The sequence below is a fragment of the Pleurodeles waltl genome, chromosome 6, assembly GCF_031143425.1.
Source record: "Pleurodeles waltl isolate 20211129_DDA chromosome 6, aPleWal1.hap1.20221129, whole genome shotgun sequence".
NCBI classification, from domain to species: Eukaryota; Metazoa; Chordata; class Amphibia; order Caudata; family Salamandridae; genus Pleurodeles; species Pleurodeles waltl.
Genome location: NC_090445.1, coordinates 688,043,821 through 688,066,799, shown reverse-complemented (window position 1 = coordinate 688,066,799; position 22,979 = coordinate 688,043,821). Strand labels below are relative to the sequence as shown.

Genomic DNA, 22,979 nt, shown 5'->3' with positions numbered 1-22,979 from the left:
CATCCACAATAAAACACATACTCATAAACTCAACATAAACTCAGAAATTAGAAGAATAAAAGTTGAAAAAATAAAACATGCCACTACCTAACTGTGGTGGGTACAGTAAACATTAAATCATACATAAAAGCTGCCATTCATCTTGGAATGTTCTGTATAAAGTGCATTGTTGTTTTGAAGTCACAATACAGCCAACATGTTTTGATACTACTTGTTAGTCAACTTGGATTGCTAAACCAATGATAAAAATACATAATACCATTTCAAAGTGGGCGCTCAGTAAACACTGTACTGAGTAGCTATCTTGGATTGTTACTGTGCACAGTGTATCATTGAGATAAGATTTCAGCTCAGTCAACATAATGAGTCTAATTCTGGCAGAGTGATTGGGGCAGTAAAACAATGATTAAAAATGTAAAATTAAATGAGTTGCAAGCAGACTGACAGCACTGCATGTTGAGCTTCAGGATACTCTAAAAAGAAAGAAGAAAGAAATGAAAGGCAACCTATAAAAGGAGAAAGTAGAAAACTAGAGAAGTGGGAAACCAGTCCTAGCACTGAAGCACACTCATTTTCAGATGGCTGCGCGATCAGGTAAAATGCTTTCACTTGCAGAGCAACAGAAAAAAAGACTGACAAAAAGTGACTGACTTCTTGTCCCAGTTTGCTGTTTAAGGCTGACCAGAATGAGAATGAAACTAACAAACTACTGAACAAATAGGTCTCCTCTGTTGACCCTCTATATATACATGCATATGTAAGTATTTTTTAGAAAATTTGATTTTCAGAGTCTAGGAGAGAACTAAGCATTCCAGTTCATCCTAACAGTATCTAGTAAGGATTATCACAATGAGATTTTTCTACCCCTAGGATTTGAGAAATGGAGTAACTAACACCAAAGCCCATGACTACCAAAGCAACCTGTGACATTCCATGTAACAAAATACCTAACTGCAAGGCTTTAACACAGTGCTATAACAACCCACTCATACAGTTCCACTGGTTTTAACATATGCTTTTTTGTCATAAATGCTTGAGGCCTACAACCTTTGTTGTAGCTTTTCATAATCAAAAATGTCATCCAAATGAATCATTCAGGACTGTAGCTTTGCAAATTGGCTTCATTCTCTCAAGCTTGAGGGTAGATTCATAGAGAGCCAGTCATGTACCCCAGCCCTTCCAACCATCTCAGGGCATCTCACCAAAGGGGGTACAGGTAGTCCTGCAGAGCTTTCTTTATAGACAACACGCCAATATAACATTAGTGGGAAGTAGGAGCGATTACGATAAGATGTAAGGCTACCCATGCAACACACTAGAAGTTGTGGTGATGAGAACTCTCATCAACCAGGAGACTGATGGACACCAAAGCTACAGAAACACTGAGCAGGCAAAGTTAATTGAAAATAGGAATGTAGAAACAAACTATGACAAGAGGGGGAAAATGGGGTAGAAAAAAACAATTAAGTGGAAGGACGCAGAACCATGTGACGAACTAGCATGAGCAAAAGCCACAACAAAAATAAAGTGTTGCCAGACACCTCTCAAGTGGTAACAAGATCTCTTATTCCTGCTCTGCATCTGGTGACCTCAAAGACCCAGAATTGTTCTAAAGCCTGTAACTTGTTCTGTGGTCTAGTTTACCTTCCAGCCTCTATCTTCCAGTTATCCCTAGTCTTGGTGTTTTTCCTAGTCTAAATGAATATGGTAGCTGGACTCTGTGTGATATAACAAGCGAGAACTTGACCTTATTAGAATGCAAGTGGGTTTCTGAGTTTTCCTGTAAGTCCTATCTTGTTTCAATCCTGACGCACACAATAACAATCTTAGGCCTGTTATTTTGAGCATAATCCTTCCCACTAATCACCTATCAGAATACAGTCCTTAAATTATAAGCAGAAAATTACAGTTAGTACAAAAAATATGTACAACTCTTCTTACTGTGGTCTAACAAGTATTCATACAGTGCAAATTGTCTACCCTCAGGGTTTGTCAGAGGGTAACAAACATCAGAACCCTTGCTTACTTAGGTAAATTGCAAAATTGCATGTAACAAAATACCCGTCTACAGACCATTGCACTATATAACACCCAAGGCCTATTGCTGTTAGCATATGTTTTTCACAATAAATCACGCCCATTGCCTTTGTCATAAATTTCATAATCAACAGATTAGATAGATGACATCTGACAAAACATTATCCAATAAACCAATCAGGCATCTAGCCTTTTATCATTGGCTCATCACATTAACCAACTCAAGCCTACTGTATTGTTCATAAACATTTTCATAAGGCACTATTCAGGCATGCAGTCATAATATTACAATCATGTACAAGCTGCAGTAAGCAAAATAACATACAGTCCCTCTAGGAGGGTTAAGAAGGATTATCAAAGTTAAAATCTTCTAGCCCTAGGATTTGTCAGAGGAGATAAACACTAAGCCATTGTCTATGACAGAAATCTGCTACATCCTGTGCAAAACAATCCCTCTCTACAGTCTCTAATACAGAGTAATAGCAGCACATCCTTTAAGGTCTATTGTACTGAAGATACACTTTCCAAAAAGGCATTGTACAAATGTGTACACAATTACAGTTAGCAGAACAATATACAACTGCTACTAGGAAGACCCAACAAGGGTCTCCCAGGACAAATCTTCTACCTCCAGGGGCTGTCAGAAGGGATAATCAACACCAAATAAACTTTGCCTATTTTGGTATTCTATGGATTCCAAATGTATATGATCTGTCTGCAGGATTTAACACAATGCAACACCAATCCACCATTAAAAGCTCATTGACTCTAACATATGTTTTTCAACATAATTAAGTCAGCAAAACACTGTACTCCCGGTACTCTGAAGGCCTAACTGGGATTCTCCTATGGTAAATCTTCCACCCTCAGGGCCTGTCAGAGAGGATAACTGAAAGCAAAACCTTTGCCTTATTTGTTAATCTTTGAGATTCTGAATAAAAAGGCATGTCTAAAAGATTTAACACAGTGCACTACCATTCCACCACTAAAGGCCCATTGGTTTTAACATATTCTTTTCACAATAATTAAGTTAGGCACACAGCCTTTGGCATAATTTTTCAAAATAATCACATCAGAGCTATGGCATCTATCATAAAATTTCACAATGAACCACTCAATCTTTTAGTCGTTATTGGCTAGACACCATCACTAGCTCAGGCCTACTGTGTGGAGTATAAGCTTTCCCACAGGGCAACCATCAGACATACTGTCATAACTTTTGCAACATTCTCCAAAATTATAGTTGGCAATGACTATATTACCCTTCCTAAGAGGGCCGACAAATGATTACCATAGGGAAAATCTTCTCATCCCAGGGTTTGACAGAGAAGTTAACCACCGCAAAAACCCTTGCCTATTACGGAAAGCCTTCAGTTTCATGAGACAAAATACTTTCCTTCAGGATGTAACCCAGGGCAATAACAATCCACCTTAAATGGTTACTGGTTTTAGGACATACCTTTCACATTAAATATATCAAGCCTATTGTCATTAAGCAAAAGAACGAATGTGGATACAGCACACAAATGGGGAAAAATGTGACTGGCCAGGTGCTTGGTCTCAGACCTCATAATACCTTATGTAGACAGAACTGAAAATGTGTGGGGCACAGCAAACAGAGATGACCATAAACTAATACTTATGTGAGATGCTGCCAAGTGGCTACTAGCTGCCAGTCAGAACAATAGGGCCAAGGCAGCTGTATGCACACAGATGTAGTAGAAACCTCGATGCCAGAGGCATAAAGCAAGCTGCTCAATGTGTTTTTAGGCAGCCAAAAAGAGGATATTTTCTAATGGTGTTGACAACTACTACAAGCATTTATTAGTGCATATAGTTTTCTGTTTTATAGGCAGACAGTTGTCATCTTGTAATAACTTTGGAACACTGATGACCTTAGAAGTGAGGACGATATCAATAAGATCTTCAAAGCCTTAAGCTATGGTTAGGGGAGCATTATTACCATTATATTAGTAGTGACGGTCATCTTAATTGGGTGGGTAGACATATAGCCTGTCCTCCAACAGCCCTTACTCCGTTGGGCCATCCAAGAGTTTGATTAATGCAGAGACTGAGTAGTCACAGCCACAGTCAAACCTATGGTCTGCCCCCTCAGGCAGGCGGACCATTATGTCGTCATTATATATACTCCCTCACCATTGTGACAGAGAATACAGATCACCAACATATAAAATAGGCCCTTAATTTTAGAATCGGAAACTTTTGGGGCCAGATGTATCAAAAAAGTCTTTTGCGATTCAGTAAAAGCGATTTTTAAGAAATTGCTATTTCTGAGTCGCAAAATGCTATGTATCATATTTGCAATTCAGTAATAGCGATTTCTTAAAAATCGCAAATGCTATTACTGAATCGCAAATTGCGATACCGGCCCTATTCGCACCTATGGACCTGTAGGCCCATATTTGTGAATTTTTGCATTTCCCAAATTGCGAATTCCTAACTGGAATTCGCAAATTTGGGAAATGCAAACCCCAGGGTGCTGGGGGCCCAAGACCCCCTCCACTGCACTCCAAGAATTTTTTTAAGGACATGTAAGGCACACACATGGCAAAGGGGCATCTGTGCGTTATGTCAATTTTAAAATTGCATTTTAATGCATTTTTAAAATTTGCACATGGTTACCTCCAAGTTCAACGTGGTGGTAATAGCGATTCCTTAATGCCCAATTCGTATTAAGGAATTGCTTGTTACATGTGGTTTAGAAATCCCAAATAAGGATTCCTTATTTGCGATTTCTTATTTAGAGAATCGTAATTTGCGATTCTCTAAACGGGCTCGCAATTTTAAGGAATCTCTAATCTAGCGATTACTTAAATTTGCGTTGCGAGTGTCTTTCATAAATACTGAAAGGCATTTTTGCATTCACAAACAGCCACTCAGACCGTTTGCGAATGCAAAAATGGATGATACATCTGGCCCTTAGTGATCTGAAAGATCTTAAGCCTGTTGTTGGCTGTTGTCGTTTGTCGAAATACTGATGCAATCGATCTGATTCTGGTCGCTTCTTTGTATAAAGCTGTCTGAAATTATAATTGTAAAAATGATAATTGCAGTCTGACAGTTCTTCATGGAGGAGTTGAAATGTGAAATCAAGAGCCCAGCAATAGTTCTAATTCAAGGCTAGGTAATAAAATGCCTGTGGGGCTATCTGTAATCCTTTGTGTGAATGTGCTGTCAGTGTAGGGGGCTCTAAGTAACCAATCCGTGGGCTCATTTTAAGCTACGGTGACCTCCTAACGCCACTGAACACACAAAGCATGTCCCATTGATCTCCACCACAATAAATAGTTCATACTTACAAAGAGGTGCAGGACTCTACAAAGCTTTCTTAAAACACAAACAACGACATCATCTTGCTCACAAACATGCACACATATACAGATAAGTACAGATAGTTTCATGTGCACACTTGCACATTCAGGTTAATGCAGGCCCTCATACACAATACCATGTACACCGATGCAAGTGCATAAAAAGGCACACATCTAGACGATGATATAATGGCATATAACAAATACACGCAGACATATATAATGTAACCGGACACGTGGCAGTCATGGCACACAGTCGTAGCACCATTTATGTTATGTACCTATAATAGTCTATCTGTTCAGGAAGATTTGCTCTATGTTTCTCTCTTTTATCAGGCAGCCAAAGCTCTGTCTGTTAGGGGATGATGGTATCAAGGAAGAGGTGTTATCTATCACAACAGAGTGCTATTTCAAGCAGATTCCCTCCAAGAATTCTCATTTTACATCATTTGCATATTCTGATCCATCAAGCAGAAGAAAAAGGAAACATGTGTTCAATTTGCAAGTCAAATTGCTCTTAAAAGAACACAAAAGAACTACTGTTTCTGTTTTAGCCCTAGCTAAGGATGTCACCTGCCAGCTGATGAGAAATCTCACCCACTCACCATCTGGCGGGCACAGAAGAGATCCTTCTTATCTTCCCAGGAGCTCATTTCAGCCAGGCTGCACTGCTACACCTGGCCGGGGAGACACAAGTTGAGTGAGGTGAATTCATAGACTTTCAGGGGAAGAGGAACTGCAGGACAGGTGCGAAACCCGCTGCTGGTGGCATAAAATAACCTTAGAGGCCACTCCTGCAAGGTGTTTGAGGGGGTCTCCATCTCGCTTCCATACAGTCCTTGTCCCTCATCTTGCACGGTCATGAGGTTTTACTGAGTCAATCTATCCCACTGGTTACGCAGACCCAGAGCCTTGGTAGTTCACCTACCAAGCTATCCTTCGGGTGAACCATAACTTATGGACATGGACCTCACAGTCATCGCTCTGATCACACTCAGGTGACAGACTAGACTCAGGAAGCAGAGCTATTCCTCGAGTTACATTGCCTGAGTAAGTATCACACACATCAATGAGTGAGTTACTCAAATGCCTATTCTATCAGTATGTGCCCTCTTCGACCGCAACCATTGCGTGATAGAAGCTGAATCAGGAATTTTCAACACCGAAGTTTAACTATTTTGATTTCTTCTAGTAGTTGCATAGTGCTTTAATATTAGAATATTAAATATTATCTGTCTTTTTGTTCCTTCCTCATATGTCCCTCCTTGTGCCTGTTTTAAAATAAAGTGGCCCGCTTCGAAGGCTCTGCGCTTGATGCACATTCCTTGCGGCCTGTGTGCCAGTCTACCTGCATATTGGAGTGCCACCTGTTTCCTTCGCCACCTGTCCACATCTTTCTCTGAAAGGAGAAAGGGGTTGGCACAATATTCTTATGATGGGCCCACTGCAAATATCCAGAACCAGTCACTGTTGACTTCCATGGCCCAACAAAACAAAACTGCTTTGTTGTAGGAGTCTTTAAATGATGTTAAATTCCAAAGAAAATGTTGGTTAGCCTGCCACAAAATATGCCAATTATGTTATCAGTGAATATGCAGCGTTCGGTTTATTGTAACAGATGTCTATTGCTTTGCCAAAGAATGAATGTAATTTGTTACTATCACTTAACATATGCTCATAATATCTTTCTACATTCACACAAGTCCATTGCGTTAGCATAAGAAAACATGCATATTATAAGGTGCCCCGATTGTTCATATACTTGTTCATATACTTACGTGAGATAAAATAGCAGTTAGTAATTAATTAACCCTTTGTCTCACTTCTCGTCTTTCTTCTACTCAGCTGTCCTATTCTAGCTGTTCTCTGATTTGTCTGTCTGTCTCTTTTTGTCTCTCTCCCTCTCTCTTTCTCTCTTTCCTGCCCTGTCCCTTATATCCACCCTGTGGTCTCCCCTCTGTCTTGCAGTTGCTTTACTTTTCACATCTCTCTCCTTTCCCTTGCCCTCTCTTCTGATCTCTCATGCCTTCTTTTACCTATTCTTCCCCTGCCTGCCTACTGTTTTTAGTTTTCTTTATTTTCTTTTGACCCCAGCCTTTCTGCCAGGCCATGCTCACTCTCTTTCCCACTCAACATTTGGCATACCCTTTTCTCTGTCTCTTAATCACTCTCCCACTCTTTCATTTTCTTTTCCTTTCTCTTCTTGCTCTCCCTTTCTCATCTTGCCCTACTCTGTCTCTCTGTCTTGTCCTCTTCATCTGCCTTACCCTTCACCTTACCTTAGCCCCTTGTCCCCTCTCCCCTTCCCAATGTCTTCTATTCTGTTGCCTTTGCTGGAATTTTTCTCACTGAATTTCTAATGTATACAGTGCCTCCGTGTATCACACAATATCTGCTCTGTTCACATGGTCACACAGTGAAGAATCAATATCACACATGGAGTGCCAGATGAGCTGGAGACCCCTATCCAGAGTAGGTTTCCAGCACATATGTGGAGGCTATACACTTTATAAATCCATTACATACTTTGAAGCCTCCTAGGACACACTGGGAACATGACTTCAGAAGGTCTACGTGGTCCATGTATGAGTGGCCACCCTCTCTCCAGGCCATTTCCCTCCAATGTTCTTCCAAAATCACTACAGTTCTGACAACTCTAAAACCTGGTGCTCCTAATGTCCCCCGAATTCCCATCAGGCTGCGAGAGTCTGAAAGCCCCACCCAGTCTTCAGATTCTACCCTTTTGAGGTCCTACCTACTTTCACACACCAGAAAGGGCTTCCAGGATAGCAGGTTTTTCGTGCTGTCAATGGGCTCAGTGATAATGAGAGGCACTGAAGCACTTTTTTGCTCGGAAAGGACTCTTTACTCCCAGCCATCAGCACTTTCTCTAGACTGAGTGTGTCTCTCAACATGCGCCTTGTAAAATAATCTGAAAGGCAACTGTTAGAAATGGGGTCTCTAGCAAAGTCCGTACCCTGAAGCTGGACTGGGGCAGAGATGAGTCTCTCCCTCTCCTGCCCCCACTTCCAGAGTTCCTCCCCACCCTACTATGGAGGGTACCCCTAGAAGTCACACTGGGGGGAGTTCGGGTAACCGCCCCCACCAGGCGAGAGTTTACCCCCTTAACCTGACCATCCAGCCTAGGGTCTGTACCCTTAGACTGGACCACTGCCTGGCAACCCAGGACTTCCTTGGGAGTACCCCCATGGAAAACACCTTCTTCAGGTGTTGCACAAGAGTCTGTCTGGTGCTGGTCTCCCAACCTCTGCCCTCCAAGACCAGAAGTGGTTTCACCAAGGTCATTCCTAGGGAGCTCTGACCTCAGAGCTGACCCTTGACCTTTAAGGTTCTACTCTTGGGACTGCCTCAACCTCTCACCTCTCTGTCTGGTCTCCTGCACCCACCCATTCTGGAGTGGTACTGCCAGATACCATGACAGGTAGGATGCTGGTGACAGCTGCCCCGCCAAATCCTCCTGACGCTATGGAGTCCCCTTCAGCAGATGGCCTCCTGGTACAGGCTAGGATCCCCCTTAGTGTTACATCATGGAACCTCGAGGGTCTGGGACTGGGTCTCTGGCAATCTGGGCCTCTGCTCACCCCAACTCCCTCTCTCCTGAGGCAGGACATGGACCACTCACCCATCCCACTACAAGGGGACCTACATGGGTCAGTGCAAACCTCCCCCACCTCCATTGGTTGGGGAAAACCTGAACCACGCTCCTCAGCAGCACCCCTAAATGCCTCCAGTGCTAATTCCCTGGGGTCAGAGAACTCACACTCCACCTGAAGTTGGAGTAGCTCTGGAAAACAGGGACTGAACATATGCTCTCCAGCAATCACGTCTCTTAATACTCTCCTACCAGGACTTCCACTAAGGGGAACCCCTCTCCCTGTAACTCTCACCTATAAGCAGTAGAGAGCCCCTCCCATCACTAGGAAGATGACTCTCTGTGACAGTTCCGCAATCCAACTCAGGGACCCTGTGCACCACTGGAGCTGCCTCATAAACCTGAACCTCCTGATGAATGTCAACCCCCTCCTTCAAGTTGGGCACCAAGTCTCTGGGTATGTTCCCTTCTTCCACAGTATTGGATATAACATTTTTGCTGCTATCATCTGAACTGGACTCAGCCTTCATGGCTTCCAGAGTCAGCTCTTCACAGCTCAGTTCATGAACTACCAACATTTATTTTTCCTTGGCAAAGGCTGTCTCTACCGCAGCTTTCTCAAGCTGTTCATCAGCTCTCTCAGTCTCTGCTTGCAAGCTGGACTCCATTCCTCTTGCTCTGTTTCCCTCTCAGAACCACTGCCCTCCTCGTCAGAGTAGTCCTCCTCCTCAGAATCATCTGGTATGATCGCTTCCCAGCATTTCATCTCATACTGAAACAGGGCTGTCTCAAGAACCCACTTTTGGGACCTTCTCTTCACAGCCAGTTCCCTTTCATTGCAGAAACTTTTTAGCTCCCTCAGTGAATAGATTTCCATGTGCCAGAAGTTGATTTACATTCTGTCAAGGTTTCACGGGCACAACCACAAACCAGAGTCCCAAATATCAACAATACATCCAGGAGGACACCAGAGAGCATAAGAGGAAAAAACATACATTTTGTGGTCATGTAGTAGTCTGGGATAAGGTAGTAGTGTACACCAATCACTGTAAGTCAAGTGCAAATGCAAGTCCTAGCCTCACTGCTGATCAGCAATGTTGGAAATGGGGTTCCTAGTTGGCAGTCAGTTTACACCCTGTCCTAGTGGGGACCCTCACTGTAGTCAGGGTAAGGGAGATACCCAGCTCAAATAACCCTGCTCCCCCCCTTGGTAGCTTGGCACTAGCAGTCAGGCTTATCTCACAAGCACTGTGTAAAGCATTTGCACATAACACACAGTAATACAGTGAAAACGCTACAAAAGGGCACAACACCAGTTTTAGAAAAATAGCCAATATTGATCTGTGTAAAACAAGACCAAAACGAAAGAAAATCCAACATACAGTAATAAAGATATGAGTTTTGCAAGAATTAACTTAAAAATACAGTTCTTTGAAGTCAATAGCTCCTCTAGGGCTCTCATTGGGTCGTGAACAACAAATCTAATAGTTCAGGCTGACCCCAGAGACACGGGCCAGCTATGGTGTCAGGAAGACCTGCAAACAGTACCTTGTAAATGTAGGGCGTCGTGTTCCTCACAATGAGATCCGGAGTGCGGCGTCACTGGCTTCGGTTCCGGAGGTCGGTGCAGGGGTCATCGCCCCTTTGAAGTCACACACATTGCAGATCGAACTCTGGGCTCCTGACAAAGTCAAGAGCTCTGGTGTTAATGGCATCGGGGCTACGGTGTGAAGCAGGATGATGCGATGTGCAGTGCCCACAGGTCCCGGTGCAGGCAGCGGCTCTGTGACGGCATCCTGTGGTGTCGGTGAGACCAGGGCTGTGGTGTGAAGTGGGGAGGTGCAATGTGCATTGTCTCCAGGTCATAGTGCAGGCAGCACCGTCGCCGCTGAAGCGCTGTTGTCAGTAGGCCCAAGGCAGTGGTACCATGCAGGGCGGACTCTGTGCGGTGCCCACGGGTCGTGGTGCAGACAGGGACTTCTGTTGACGATGCTGGAGTCGAAGGCACTGGCGTCAGTTGCCCAGTGCTGCGGTGCGGGACAGGGTGGTTCTTCGTGTACCGCATAAGCAGTGTCCTCAGACCACGGTGTAGGAAGTGGCCTCAGTGTCAGCATAGAGCATCGTCGTCGGAGATACCAAGGCTGTGGTGTGAGCGAGGCAATGCAGGATGTGGGGCCCACAGGTCACGCTGCAAGCAGAGGCTCGGTGACTGCGTCAAGTGGCAGCATTCGTGAGACCAGGGTTGCGGTGCAAAGCGAGGCACGGCTCCGTGTGTCGTTGTCAGGTTACGGCAAAGGCAGGGGTGCCGTTGATGGCATCATGGTGTTTTTTCTTTTGTTGCAGCCCAAAACATACAGTTCCCAGTGCTGTAGGCAGATGAATCTAAAGTCTTTGATATCTCTGAGACTTCCAAAAGGAGGCAAGCTCTACTTTCAAGCCCTGGGAGAAACTTCACAAGCAGGATACACAGCAAAGTCCAGTCTTTGTCCTCTTTAAGGCAGAAGCAACAACTGGAGGCCAACCCAGAAAGCACGCACAGCAGAGGGGCAGAACTCCTCCTCCAGCTCTTCAGCTCTTCTCCTTGACAGAGGTTCCTCTTGATCCAGAAGTGTTCTAAGCTTCTGGGGTTTTGGGTCCACTACTTATACTCATTTCAGCCTTTGAAGTAGGCAAACGTCAAAGGAAAGTCTCTGTTATTCTCAAGATCTTGCATTGCCCAGGCTTGGCCCTAGACACCCCCCAGGGGGTTAGAGACTGGACTGTGAAAGGACAGGCACAGCCCTATTAGGTGTTGGTGTCAACTCCTCCCTTCCCACTCTAGCCCAGGAGACTCATCAGGATATGGAGGATACACCTCAGCTCCCTTTGTGTCACTGTCTAGAGGGAATTCACAAACAGCAGAACTGTCAGTCTGACTGAAATGTGGATTCTGCAGCCAGGCAGAGTCACAGAATGGTTAAGCAAAAACATGCCCTCTTTCTAAAAGTGGCATTTTCAAACAGACAAACTAAAAAACAACTCTACCAAAAGAGGTATTTTTAAATTGTGAGTTCAGAGACCTCACACTCCATTTCTCTATCTGCTCCCAATGGGAAACTGCACTTAAAAGATATTTAAAGGCAGTCTCCATGTTAACCTATGGGAGAAATAGGCCTTGAAGTAAAGAAATGTGGCAGTATTTCACTTTCAGGACATGTAAAACACACCAGTACGTGCCCTACCTCTTAAATACACTGGACCCTGCCCATGGGGCTACTTAGGGCCTACCTTAGGGGTGACATAAATTTAGTAAAAGGGAAGGTTTGGGCCTGGCCATTGGGTACACTTGCCAGGTTGAATTGGCAATGCAAGACTGCACACAGAGTCACTGCAGTAGCAGGTCTGAGAAATGTTTCCAGAGTTTCTCAGGTGGATGGTATAATCAGTTCTGCAGGCCCACTAGCAGCATTTGATTTACATACCCTGGGCACCTCTAGTGCACTTTACTAGGGACTTACTAGTAAATCAAATATGCCAATCATGGATAAACCAATCACCAATGCAATTTTGACGTACAGCATATGCACTTTAGCACTGGTTAGCAGTAGTAAACTGTCCAGAGTCCTAAAGCCAACAAAAACAGGTTAGAAAAAATAAGAAGAAGGAGGTAAAAAGTTTGGGGATGACCCTGCAAAAAGTGTCAGGTCCAACAACAGCTATCGATGATTCTGAGCCTCATGGCTTCTTCATTGGTAAAGTCACAGAACTTGCAATGTTTAATAAGGGTGTCAAGCATTTCAACAAACTCATCCATTGTTTCACCAGTATTTTGTGCTTTGTTGAAGATATACCTTTCATGAGCAACGTTTGACATTGGGTTGAACTTGGCTTCCAGCGCTTCTTTCACCTTTCGGTACAATGTTCCGTCAGTCTGTGAAACTTTCATTGGCACTACGTTCACTCCATCACCTGCAAGGTTTTTCAAATATTTGATGATTTTATTATCATCCCCTTCCTCTAGCGCATTTATGAGGTCATCAAATGTTTCAATCCATGAATTTCACCTGGCACCAATGTTCTATTTCTTGGATGTCCTGAATGGTTGCAGTGGCTTTAAGAACACGGCTGCATTGTATTTTGTGCTCCCTTTGCATTAGCACGTGTTGTTCAAATGATTTTGCTGTTCTGAGCGACTCCAACAATCTCTGCAATCATCTGCTGCATGCAGAGGCCTATATTATGCTGTTTCTTGTACCTAGTAGGTGTTATGGTTGTTTTCTTGCTTGTTTGAATAGTTGCTCTACGTTCGGGGTGCAGAACAGGGTCTCTGCAGATAAACTCACCAGAGATGTTGGAGGGCCTTTTGAATATGCTCCTCTGTAGGGCCTTCAATTGCTCCTGGGGCCTAGAATGGGCTGGAGGAGGGCTTTGACTCCATGTGTGCCGACCATAAACTGCTTTGCATTGATTACGGGCACACACGCCATGCATAGTTTGCCGTACAGTTGCAAACTCTCAGAGGAAGCAGTATTGTTTTCCAGAAGCACGCAATCCCCTACTCGTCTCCAGTTGTAGCATCTTCCCCAGCCCTGGAGCAAGCAAATAGATTACGCCACACACAGGAGCAGCGGTTGAGCATGTCTTTATTTTCTCCAACATCCATTCACACACTGCACATTATGTCATGCTTCCCAGAACCACACCCTGATACCGCCCCATGATTTCACATAGTTCCTGTTCAGAGTCCACCCAGAACAATAAGGTCCTAGTGCATATAGCATCGCTATGGTACATAATCTAGTTTTTTTCCTTTGACTTCTGGGTCCTGCAAGCTTGTTTATTCCATTATAAAACAGGACCAGGAGTCCCATAATGCAAAGAAGAAAACTTGGACTGGAGCATTACATCATGCATCAACCTGGGAACTTGACAGCTTTGCACAGAGGCTCCCACTAGTTGTTCTTTACATTGGACTCGGAGCTTAGGAGTCCCCCCAGAATGGGGAACCCTGGGGTCCTACGGCCTGGATGGCAGTTGCAGGGACTTGTGTAACACCCCTGAACCTAGCATGATATCTCCAAGCAACTTAATCCTGTGGAAAATATCTAAGCCACTAATCATTATCTACTCAAACCTATCCCACATAGCCTCATTCTGTACACCTCACAAAAGCCCCCAATCCTTACCCAATCTAGCTAGTCGCCTCAAGAAACTCTGCAAGATGCACTCTGCATGCCTGGCCACATCTGGTGCTGTCCTCTCATCCTCCAACAGAGAAACGCTCAAACCCTAAATGGTGCCTTAATTAGGCCCCTGAGATGGTCTAACCACCTTCTCATATCCCCACCATGAATATATCAACTAACTTCAACAAAACATCATCCTAGCAGCTTACCTTAGCCCAGTGCAACCACGTCTTTACTTACATACCTCAAACTCCTTACGTGCAGCTCTAGCCACATGTAAGTTAAAACCCCTAATCAGCTTTAACATCTTCCTAAACATCTTGTAAACATTAAATGGTGCCTCATCCAAGCAAATAACCCATCATACCCCTTTATCACATGAGCATGACAGAAACCGTCAATAGAAATCCTCAACAAAGCGGACTCCAAAATTTTACCTCCATCACAGTCTGTCCCCTTCTTCATGTGCTCCCCGAGAATCACTCAAACACTGAGTAATGGGTAAGTCAGGCTCCTAACTCTCACTTAGCTCAACCCACCCTAATACTCCACTCACCCTGAACATCTCACCAAAATTATGCACATAACTGCAATTACTGCACCCCCAAAAAGCACACGTATGTCTGATCCTATTTTAAAAAAAATATCTTAATGTCTTTGAGAATCTCTTTACACCATAACTAAAGCTCCAAATCTCTGAACCAAGTGGTATATTATTCCAGCCTGAACATAACATTTGGTAAATATCTCGTCAAGATCTTAATTCAATAATCTATCATAAAGCACCAGCCAGATCTCACAATCCAGTCACCTACTGTGAACACATAACAAACTAAGCTCTAACCAGTGTTTCAACCTTATGAATTTACTGCCAACAGACCTATAGTCTCTCGAAATCTAAATATTAACTTCACTGAAATGTTCCACTAAGCTCATATAGCTTCTAACCATAAACTATTCTTTCTTCAATATAGTATTTCAACAAAAATGTTAACCTCTCACAGTTTGATGGTTGTGCATAAGACCAAAATCTTTCTCGAGCTCAAAAGCCTAGCTATATTTTTTATTATTGCAGAAGATGAAGCATTACTTGAATGCTCCTGCTGTAGTGCCAGTATTTTCAAGCATTAGATTGTCTTGAACAGAAACCTTAGGGCTATAAGCCAGCCTTGTTCTTCTCTGAATATTCTACCACACTTTAGTCACTTTAGGCACACAGGCCCTCATTCTGACCTTGGCGGGCGGCGGAGGCCGCCCGCCAAAGTCCCGCCGTCAGGTTACCGTTCCGCGGTTGAAAGACCGCGGCGGTAATTCTGACTTTCCCGCTGGGCTGGCGGGCGGTCTCCTTCAGACCGCCAGCCAGCCCAGCGGGAAAGAGGCTTCCACGATGAAGCCGGCTCGGAATCGAGCCGGCGGAGTGGAAGCTGTGCGACGGGTGCAGTTGCACCCGTCGCGTATTTCACTGTCTGCGCAGCAGACAGTGAAATACATGTAGGGGCCCTCTTACGGGGGCCCCTGCAATGCCCATGCCAGTGGCATGGGCACTGCAGGGGCCCCCAGGGGCCCCGCGACCCCCCCCTACCGCCATCCGGATCTCGGCGGTCCGACCGCCGGGATCTGGATGGCGGTAGGGGGGGTCAGAATCCCCGCGGCGGTGCAGCAAGCTGCGCCGCCGCGGAGGATTCAATGGGGCCGCGGTACACTGGCGGGACCCCGCCAGTGGTGCCGGTCCGACCGCGGCTTTACCGCCGCGGTCGGAATCCCCATTGAAGCACCGCCGGCTTGTCGGCGGTGCTCCCGCGGTCCTCCGCCCTGGCGGTCAAAGACCGCCAGGGTCAGAATGAGGGCCACAGTGTATTAACATGGATTTGTCCCAAAACACTTAACACTATGAACCTGTTAACCTGTAACCCTACACAGCTATGTAGGTGCTAAATTACCTCTCCGTAGGGTCCCTCAGCATGACCATGAACTTGGCATTTGAATGAAAGGTGTGAAGAAAATCTTGGATCAGGGATGGAGGTTCTCCGCTGCTTGTGTTGCTGTAGAAGAACGTCCAGGCAGTATTGTCCCACATAGTTGACGCACTGGCCTCTCCTGGCAAGAGGTAGCATAGGTTATGTTACATATTCGGTTATGTTATATTCTGTTTTGCTTTGTTTCAATAGATGCGTTGCACACTAATTAGAAAGCCTACTACGTTACTCTCCAAATTCATCATAGTAGATGTAGTGCAGAGCAGTCTGATGAGTTCCATTTTTCAAAGTATTCACTGGTGTATTTAAGTACAGCCAATACTAGATATCCCTTTGCTCATGTACCTTTCACACTTTGATGCTCATCAGAAGTAATCAATATTAGTAGGGGTGCATGTCTAGCTTTACTTCTTGCAGTCAAATTCTCAACAGGGCCCAAGTGCATGCCGCTGGTTCACCTCACTTTACTGGCTCCTCTAGCACAGGGTTCGCACATTCAATTGCAGGCCTTCAACAGTCCTTTCCAAATGCATGGTAGAAGTATGAAGATGCAAAGCAGCAAATCATGCACCCACCAGAGTCCTCCCCCTTCTGACTGGAAGAATAAGTCTTTCATCATCAAACATGTCTAACGTAAAGTTTACCTATGATGATGTTGTCCATCGTATTATCTGTCCCATTGTTAATGTGCTGTGGACCATGGACCTGATGAGCTGCCAAATCGAAGAGATCCAAGTAATCCTCAATCGGGTATCGGTTAGAAAATCCATCCCTCAGTCGGATTATTCCTAGAAGATATATCAATCAGAGTCAGAATCTAGAGAACCTAAATAAGCTACATCTCACCTGCAGTCAGCTGTGCCCTATGTACAGTCAAACTTAGCAAGGGCAGGGAAAGAACTTTCATTGCACTGAGGAACAAACAGGGTCAAGGAGCCCAGGAGGGACAGAGGTACAAGGCAGAGGAAGAGGAGGGTAAGGTGACACGAGGAGATGATAAAATCAACTCAGTTCACACAGACGGTGATCTAGAGAGTGCTATTTCAAAACAGAGGGGGTTATTCTAACTTTGGAGGAGTGTTAATCCATCCCAAAAGTGACGGTAAAGTGACGGATATACCACCAGCCGTATTACGAGTTCCATAGGATATAATGGACTCGTAATACGGCTGGTGGTAAATCCGTCACTTTTCCGTCACTTTTGGGACGGATTAACACCTCCTCCAAAGTTAGAATAACCCCCAGAATGCCTGATTTAGATATTGGTGGACGAGTTACTCTGTCCCAACTGTGATGGATATCCCGTCCGCTGAAATCTAAATCCAATTATATCCTATAGGATTTAGATTTCAGAAGACAGGATATCCATCACCGGTGTGACTAAGTAACTTGTCCACCAATATCTTAATCAGGCCCAGAGTTTACAACCATGTGAACTGTCTCCTCCCAGAACATACTTTCAGTTATTAACCAGGAAGCAAGCTAGGTTATAGTTGTAACTAGGACTAGGTGGAACTCACGGGGTTGTACTCCCCGGAATTCCGCAGAGTTAAAAAAAAAATCTGTGTTATTTCGCAGCATTCCACCCACTCGTATTTTACTACACTATTCAGAGAACACAGCAATTCCATAACCCTTGAGTGCCTGCTTATCACCTCCAAAGGGTGTTAAACCCTCATTTATTGCACCCCCCTGAATGAGGGATTTGGTGACGGGTTCTTTCACAACTCACTTAAGGTGATACGATTTTTGTCTGCAGTGCACGCATATTATTGAAAACTGTTGATATTGAGGGGTCAGTCCACAATGCAAGCTAGGCAACAGAATGGGGAGTCATGTGCACAGTGGATGCTCTACGAAACTTCCTGTCTTTTCTATTGTGTTCGCTCATTGTTGAAAGTTCCTCTCTTCAGTGAATGCTCAAAGCCTCAAGCCCGTCCGATGTCAATGTTCTGTATAGCATTGCCTGCTACAAGTGCAAGCTTACTGCCTGGAGTATTCGTTGTTCTGCTGCGATGCATGCTCAGGATTTTGAGATTTAGTGTACAGTATGCGTTGTGGAGTCCGGTCCATGGTGACCACTCTCTTCTCTGGTTCCTTTCTGCAAGATAGAATCAGTATGTGGGATCCTGCGCACATCTAATGTCTTGGCGACCTGTTGTGCACACATAATATGGTGGGTTTATTTTTAAAGTGTAACGCTATGTAGGAAGCTGGCATGGTGTGGTGGTGAGCACCTATGGTGTTATCACCTTATACCAGGTCCAGGTATTCCCTATTAGTGAAGTGTAGGCAGTGTCTAGGAAGCCCGGGCTCTCTAGAGGTAGCTGTGGATGAGCAGCCAAGACTTATCTAAGAGACATTCAAAGCTTTTGCGATACAACTACAGTCACACAGCACTTACACATATGAAAGAACCACACAGTGTTACAAAAATAAAGGTACTTCATTATAGTAACACAGATACTAAAATACTGAATATGCAATACTCCTCCAATAGGAGGTAAGTAAATACTATTGTGCATACATTCGAAGTCAGTGGTTAGCATAGCAAGCAATAGAAAATATTAAAAACAATAGTAAATAATGAAGGCCTGACGGGGAGACCAAACCATATACTAACTGGAATGTAAAAGGCAGTCCCCCACCCAAGGAAGTGGAGTCGGTAGATGGGAGCTGGAATAACTAGGAACCCCAAAAGGTAAGTATCAGGGTGCCCCCAGCGACCAGGAGAGGAGAGGTAAGAACTTGGTTTTTCCCCAAACCTACAGGAGAACTTTGGAAAAGGACTGTGCAACACCCAGACAAGACTGGAAGAAACCAAAAGTGGATGCTGACAGAAGAGGACTTGCAAAAGGAGGGGACCAAGTCCAGTTTAAGTTGGAGTGTCCCGCTGTGGCAGGAGCTACTACCCACCCTTCTGTGGATGCAGGACCAGGTCGCCGGTGGATGAAGAAAGTCAGCAGTACAGCACAGGAGCAGAAGAGGAGTTCCAGAAGTGATGCAAGTGATGTCCTACGTCGGCGGTCGTGTTGCAGTCAGTCAGTGATGCTGGAAAACTACCAACAAGCCTAGGCAAACGCAAGAGTCTGAGAAGAAGGTTTTGCAAGGCTGAAGAGGAACATCAAAGCCCAGGGGACTCAACCCAAGGAGGAGTGTCCAAGGTGACCATCAGCAGCTGGGAGAGTCACAAGAAGAGGAGGCAACCCCCTGAGGAGCCACACGGGATGCAATGCAGGCACAGGAGTCGTGGTGAGGCCACTCAACACACCTGAAGAGGAGACCCACGTCGCTGGAGCAGCAGGCAGGAGACTGTGCTTTGTAGGGCAGAGTGCTGGAGGCTGGGGCTACTCGGAGCCTGAAGATCCCTTGGAGGAGGGATAAAAAAGCCTTGGTAGCTGCAAGAGTTGCGATGCACATTGGTACTGTCCTACAAGGAGAGGCAAGGGCATATTGTTGTAGAGAGGACCAAGGGGACCACTCCAGACCACCACCTCTGATGCAGGACCAATGCACCTAGGGAGGAGACAAGATCCACGCAGCCTGTTGTCATTGCAGTTGGTGCCTGCAGATGCAGGGGAGTGACTCCTTCACTTCAGTGGAGATTCCTGCTTGCTTCTTGTGCAGGTTGAAGACTTGTTACCCTCAGAGGATGCACAGCCAGGGAAATGTTGCAGTTGCTGGAGGGAGCCGGAGAAATAATGTTGCAGAGCGGAGTCGTTGCTGGAGTTGCAGACTGTTGGTTCCTGTAGGGTCCAGTTGCAGTCCCGGTGGCCAGAAGATGAAGTAAATGGTGCAGAGGAGTCCTGCTGGAATCTTTCATGTTGAATCTGAGGAGCTACCCAAGAGGGAGACCCTAAATTGCCCAGGAAAGGGGATTGGTCATCTAGCAGGGTGACCACCTATCAGGAGGGGGCTGTGACATCACCTACCTGACCGGCCACTCAGATGCTCCGAGGGGTCTCTTCCGACCTTGGATTCAAGATGGCAGAATCAAGTGGCCACCTAGAGGAGCTCTGGGCATCACCCCTGGGGTGGTGATGGACAGGGGAGTGGTCACTCCCCTTTCCATTGTCCAGTTTCGTAACAGAGCAACAACCGGGTGTCCCTGGACTGGTGCAAACTGGTTTATGCAAGGAGGGCACCAAATGTGCCCTCCAGAGCATACCGGATGGCTTGGGGAGGCTACCCCTCCCAAGCCATGTAACATCTATTCCCATGGTGTTACCTCCCTCTCCCACAGGAAAGCCTTTGTTCTGCCTTCCTGTGCCTGAGCTGGTCTAGCATTAGGAGGGCAGAAACTTGTCTGAGGGGTAACAGCAGCACGGCTGCCCAGAAAACCCCAGAAGACTAGTAGGAACAATGCTGGGGGTCCTCTAAGGAGCCCCCAGAGTGCATGGAATCATACAACCAATACTGGCAACAGTATTGGGGTATGATTCTGACATGTTTGATACCAAACATACCCAGGTTCGGACTTACCATTGTGTAGTTGGATACAGGTGACCTGTGTCCAATACACGGGTAAAATGGCTTCCCCGCACTCATGAAGTCCAGTGTATTGGATCTGGAGTTCTTAGGGGCACCTCTGCTCATGCAGGGATGCCCTCACACACAGGTACCTGCACCCTGCCCTCTGGACTAGGAGGGCCCACCATAGGGTTGACTTATAGTGACCTGATGGAGTGACCTGTAGTGAAAGGGTGCATGCACCTTTTCACACAGGCTGCAATGGCAGGCCTGCAGAGACATTTTGCATAGGTTCCCATGGGTGAAACAATACATGGTGCAGCCCATGAGGAGCACCTGATGCCTCTGTCAGCAGAGTGAAGTTTACCACCCACCCCTGGATTTGGCACCTGAACAGCGCATACACGGTTAGAGTAGTCTGTGAGTCTCCATCACCCCAGTCTAAAGACTCATAGGATGTTCAGGTGACCTCTGTCAAAGGGTTTTAAAAGCCTCAATGGTGCTGTTTGAACACTCCTTTTCCTTAGCAAAAAGGTGATGAGTTGCAACTTGCCACCATTTGTGGCCTTTTGTCATGGTGCAGTAAGGCAACTGCTTACAGTCACCTATATCTAGCACCTACATTTGTCCAGGCAAGCATTTCATGGTATGGAGATCTCTTTTTGAACAGCCAAAATAAGTAAATACAAGCCTGCGCTCCCTGGGTCCTGCGCTGCCTTTTATCACCACCTACCTTCCCACAAGGTTGTACTGGGATCATGCTGAAGTCACTTTGTACATATGCACATACTTTCCAGTTCTCAGTGACAGTGTAGACAGTGACAAGGTAATTAGCCCTCCGCAGCTGTCTCACTGGCTGGCTCAGTCAGCAAAGTCTATGGCCCCAGGTGGAGTACCCATACCAAATTAGTGTTTCCCACCAGACAAGCGGGGATCCGTGTGTCTCAAGGGAGCTATCTGTGCATCTGTTCCAGTGAAGGCATTGAACTTTGCTGAGCGAGCGCCACATTTCTTGTGTCCGCTGGACAAAGGTTTTTTGGGGTTTATTTTATGAAAAAACTCCCATCTCCCAAAAATGTGTTTCTTGAAAACAAAAAACAATGACCCTTATATGCAAGAAGCTTTCTCTTTGTGCATCAGGGTCACTGTTTAATTTCCCTGCCTAAGGCCTCCATGCTTTGCCTGACAATACCAAGTAGAGAATCTATTCATGGTCGCCCAACCTTAAATACGCCACAATGGCTGTCACTGTGATCAATCAGCTCTGTTTTGGATAGGCCGCAAGGTCAAGGGTTTTCACCAAGAAAGCAATCTAAGGACCACCTGTAGAAACTTGGTCCTTCCAATCTGGAAAATACAGCATATTTTCTTACATGTGCCATATCTAGGGCTAAGCTTCTATTCCTGACTGTTTCACTTTTCTTCATGATAAATGTGGACTGCTCCTATTTGGACAGTATACTTATTTTGTCTTTTATCACCCTTTTTCAAATCTAGGGTGCATTGAATCATCTGAACACTGCCTCAAGGAGTATTGGAGTTTTAAGGCAGCATAAAAGCTCAGCCTGTTGGTGCAATTTCTCACGGTACTTGTCCAATAATGTAATTTAATAAACTACAAGGAGAGATTGGGTTTAGGAATTGCCAACACTTTTCAAGTAACCTTTGAATTGTTGGCTCAGTGGTGTTTAGGTTATTTGAATAACAATGTGATACATTTCAACATTGTGTTTCTTATAAACAAACGTGAGTTTAGATTCTGAAATTCAAATTAAAACAGAAGTTTCTTATGAACTAAGAAAGCCGCTCTTCTCCTCAACCCTCAGTACGAACCTTTGACCCTATCTCCCACTTACCAAACCGCTTCCTGGTCCACCAATGTGGCTCCTTTATGAGTGAGAAGCGTACAGCAGGGTGTAGACTTAGCCGGTTGAAGAGGTCGGTAGTGCCACACTTGGGCTGGCCAATGATGTAGAAGTGGGGGAGACAGCGCAGACGAAAACACCTCTCCCCACGCCAGAGGAGGTTCTTCCAAAACACCTTACGCAGATACTCAAAGAGTCTTCGAAAGCGGCTGGAGTAGAGAGCGTAGGCATTGGAGCTGTATGGGTCTGCACTGATGTTCCCCCGGTACTCTTCATACCAGCACGGGTTTTCGCTGCTTGAAAGAAACCTGTTTGGTATTAAGGAGAACATCTGCAGAGGAAACAAGAATTGATCGTCAGTTATCGGAAAGCGGAGGCCCAATAGAGACTACCTTGGATTCCACATAAATATACAGAGAATATAAAATCAAAGTACAAAATTGAAGCATAAGAAATAGCCAGTATAACATCCAAGAGTTATATTTTGAAATAGCACCAAAACAGAAAATCACATGTACATC

The 22,979-nt window shown here is 45.2% G+C and overlaps 1 protein-coding gene across 1 annotated transcript in view; it reads right to left on the bottom strand.

Annotated features, from left to right (window-relative positions):
• Positions 1–22,979, bottom strand: part of CHST15 (carbohydrate sulfotransferase 15) — a 466,150-nt gene that overhangs the window by 56,925 nt on the left and 386,246 nt on the right. Inside the window, exons 4-6 of the mRNA XM_069239132.1 lie at positions 22,450–22,789; positions 16,768–16,911; positions 16,088–16,244 (exon numbers count right to left, since the gene is read on the bottom strand). Coding sequence (XP_069095233.1) covers positions 16,088–16,244; positions 16,768–16,911; positions 22,450–22,789 — 641 coding nt within the window. The remainder of the gene's footprint in view (positions 1–16,087; positions 16,245–16,767; positions 16,912–22,449; positions 22,790–22,979) is intronic.